This window comes from Cnephaeus nilssonii, assembly GCF_951640355.1.
Source record: "Cnephaeus nilssonii genome assembly, chromosome: 20".
In the NCBI taxonomy this organism is placed as follows: domain Eukaryota; kingdom Metazoa; phylum Chordata; class Mammalia; order Chiroptera; family Vespertilionidae; genus Cnephaeus; species Cnephaeus nilssonii.
This window is the reverse complement of record NC_137091.1, coordinates 39,092,520-39,095,612: the sequence shown is the minus strand read 5'-3', so window position 1 is coordinate 39,095,612 and position 3,093 is coordinate 39,092,520. Positions and strand designations below refer to the sequence as shown.

The 3,093-nt window shown below is 63.6% G+C and overlaps 1 protein-coding gene across 1 annotated transcript; it reads right to left on the bottom strand.

Moving 5' to 3' along the window:
* Nucleotides 1–490: 490 nt before the first annotated feature.
* On the bottom strand, nucleotides 491–2,684 carry CNFN (cornifelin). Its single transcript, XM_079759995.1, has 5 exons — nucleotides 2,517–2,684; nucleotides 1,800–1,907; nucleotides 1,245–1,355; nucleotides 757–893; nucleotides 491–665 (listed from the first exon to the last, which is right to left on the bottom strand). Exons 2-5 carry the CDS (start codon nucleotides 1,834–1,836, stop codon nucleotides 576–578), a joined length of 375 nt encoding a protein of 124 aa, XP_079616121.1. The 5' UTR covers nucleotides 1,837–1,907; nucleotides 2,517–2,684; the 3' UTR covers nucleotides 491–575.
* Between the last annotated feature and the right edge of the window lie 409 nt (nucleotides 2,685–3,093).

Below are 3,093 nucleotides of genomic sequence, written 5' to 3'. Positions count from 1 at the left end.
AGAGGGGACCGAATTGGACTCCTTCCTGCTCCGGAAAGCCCTAGACCTGCAGTTCTCTATTTGGAAACAAAGGTCCCTGACCAGTTAGTTGTGTGTAGGCTAAGAACCTGTAGGTAGTAAGTGAGCAGGGGGCTCTCCTAAAACTTCTCTTTGAACTTGAGTGCCTGGACTCTACCAAGATGGCCTTCTGGGTTTGCTTATTTTCACAATCTGGACAGAGCTTCAGACAGGCAGCTAAGGGGTGAGAGGTTTCAGTTTGTCCTTGGGGACACCCTGGCCTAGAGAGGGAAGAGACTTGCTGGTGTCATCCACAGCCGGTGTGGGAGGGAGGCGTGTGTGTCAAAGATCTGACTCCCGAACTTGCACACCTAGGCATCCTCCCCGAGTCTCCACCTTTCTCACCAAACCTCCTTCTCCACCCAGATTCCTTCCCTGGGACAAAAGATGTAGGCGGAGTTGGTTTTCAGGTTTTTATTGTGGGTGTATTTCTGGTGTCAGGATGGGGCGGAGGGGCAGGCCCTCCCAGGAGGGGGCAGAGGCCAGCATACCAGAGGGGAAGGGTGGGGGGCACTTCTTTACTCTCGGATCTTCAGTTCCCTCGCCATCTGGCAGAGGCTGCAGGGCAAACAGAAGGTGAGGGCCGCCCAGTCGTGCCCGATGGAGCCCTAGAGGGTGGGAGAGAGCGGTTAGGAGCGCTGCCCGGGGTCCCGGAGACCAGCCCCCAGCCCCTGGCCCCCTGGCGCCGCCCCCTGGCACCTGGATGCGGTAGCGCTCGCGCATGCCGGTGCGCAGCGAGTGCAGACCTCCGGGCAGGTAGGGCGCGCAGCAGCACTCGCCGAAGTCGTCCGAGATGCGGCAGGCGAGGCACAGGGGGGCGAAGGTGCCGCACAGACCTGCGGGGCAGCGGGCGGTCAGGGAGCCTCCCCGGGTTCCCCCGGCCTCCCTCCGCCCCCGGAGCCACGTTGAAGGCCCCAGAGGGAATTGAGTGTCGGGGAAGTGAAGGTCCGGGCAGCTGGGGGTGGAGGATTAGTGGTTGAGAAATAGGGTATGAAGGTGGTGGGGGAGGTTGAGGGTAGGAGGGGAAGCTGGAGGGGTGAGGTCAGGATCCCGGGAAGTTTTGGGGGTCCGAGGAAGGCGTGAGGGTTGGAGAGTGGGAGTTCAGGGTCCAAGGGCGGGGGGGAGCGGAGGGAGGAGGGCGCAGGGGGGGGGGTGTTGGAAGGGGTGGGGGGGCGGTGGGCACTCACAGAGGGGCATGTCGTTGCAGCAGTCCGTGAGCCCGGTGTGCCAGTCACTGATCTGGGTCTGGTAGCAGGTGCTGGCACACTGGGGCTGGCTGGTCACTGGGTAGGACATGGCTGTGGAGGTGGGGGTCAGGGGTCAGCGGGCAGCCTCGCGGCCCTCCTGGGTCCCCGCCCCCTGCCGCCCCTCCCTCTGCCGGGCAGTCTGGGCGCGGCCAGCAGGCCGCCCACGGAGGGGACACCCCTGCGCTCCCTTCCCTCTGCCACATCTGGGCATCGACTCCCCAGCCTGTCCCGAGCCGCTGCCTCCTGCACGTCTGGTCGAGCCGGGGGTGGGGCTCCTGCACGTCGGGGAAAGGGTGCGCGCCCCGTGCGGGCGGGGCTGAGACGCGCTGCCGCCTTCTCCGCGTCTGGGCCAGGGGTGCTGGGTTCCTGCATTTCGGGGGCCTCTGGGGTGCAAGCAGGCAGGCGCCGTCTGTCTTCGGGGCCAGGGTGCCCAGGGGAGGGAAGCAGCCAGGTTCCAGGGGCTGGAGGGGCTGCCGGTCCATCCAGGGATCCCACCTTTGCCTTTCACGTTGTCGTGCATCTCGAACTGCATCTTGCGGGCCCTGAGGAGGCGGCGGCGTTGGGGACGGCGGAGTGGCAGCGGCGACAGCAGCGGAGTCTGTCCTAGGGACACTGGATACTGAGGGGTGGGGCAAGGGCAGGGGCACTGGGTTCTCAGGGGAAGGTGCTGGGGAGAAACAGGCCACCTCAGCCTGCTGGCTAGAAGAGGCTGGGGACAGGGGTGTATGGGGTGGGGGCGAGAAACTCGCCCATCTCTGTAGAGCTGCCCGACAGACCCCAGAGGACCCTCCTCCCAGAGGCAGAGCTGGAGAGAGAGACCAAGAGACAGAGACAGGCTGAGTCAGAGATACGGGGAGGAAGAGATCAGCGCCCGGTGCCCACAGAGATGCCACCAGCAACGCTCATGCTGCCCAGCACTCACTCCTCCGCAAGCCCCTTTCCCAGATGGAATACTGAGGCTGAGAAAGGTGAAGATTAATGTCCCACCTCCAATGCCAAGGGGGTCAGTGGAGGGGGTGCTAGGCCTTGGGACTTCCAAACTCAACCCAGCGGTGCTCAGGCTGAGAGGGCACAGGCTGCACTGAGAAAGACAGGGGTGTCCGGAGAGAGGGATCTGCAAGCAGACAGAGAGATGTGAGCGGAGTGGTGTGGGGGAGAGCAGAGCAGAGGCCTCACCTCAGAGCAGAGGGCTGGGGGGCGGGAGGTGCCTACCTGCAGGAGGGCGGCGATGCGATGGCGATGGCGGTGATGGAGACAGGTGTGGGTGACACGGGCACTGAGTTCTCCGTGTCAGGCCCGGAGCTGCTTATATTGGGGCGGCCACAGGGCCTGGGCGGGGCTCTGACAGAGGTGCCCAGGGAGCCCAGCCGGTCAGGCTGAACCTCTCCCCCCACCCCCACCGGAACTGCCCCTCCTCCCCCTACCCTCCCCCTCCCCTCCTCCACCTCCCCTCCTCCAGTACTTCAGAAGACCGGGAAATTGTGGGGGAGGGTCCAGGGATGGGAAGCTGGGAGTGGGGAGAGAAAGGGGAGTGGGCCGATGAAACCGGTTTGGCTCAGTGGATAGAGCGTCGGCCTGCGGACTGAAGGGTCCCAGGTTGGATTCCGGTCAAGGGCATGTACCTTGGTTGCGGGCACATCCCCAGTAGGGGGTGTGCAGGAGGCAGCTGATCGATGTTTCTAACTCTCTATCTCTCTTCCTTCCTCTCTGTAAAAAATCAATAAAATGTATTTAAAAAAAAAAAAAAGAAGAAGAAAGGGGAGTGGGCCGAGTGCTGGGAAGGGAAGGC

What these genes read in the sequence shown, in the direction of transcription:
- CNFN (XM_079759995.1), bottom strand. Translation starts at nt 1,836, where the DNA reads ATGCAGTTCGAGATGCACGACAACGTGAAAGGCAAAG. An exon ending in CTGCAACGACATGCCCCTCT is followed by an intron (nt 894 to 1,244) that starts GTGAGTGCCCAC and finishes GCTGCCCCGCAG; the next exon opens with GTCTGTGCGGCACCTTCGCC. An exon ending in GCGAGCGCTACCGCATCCAG is followed by an intron (nt 666 to 756) that starts GTGCCAGGGGGC and finishes CCCACCCTCTAG; the next exon opens with GGCTCCATCGGGCACGACTG.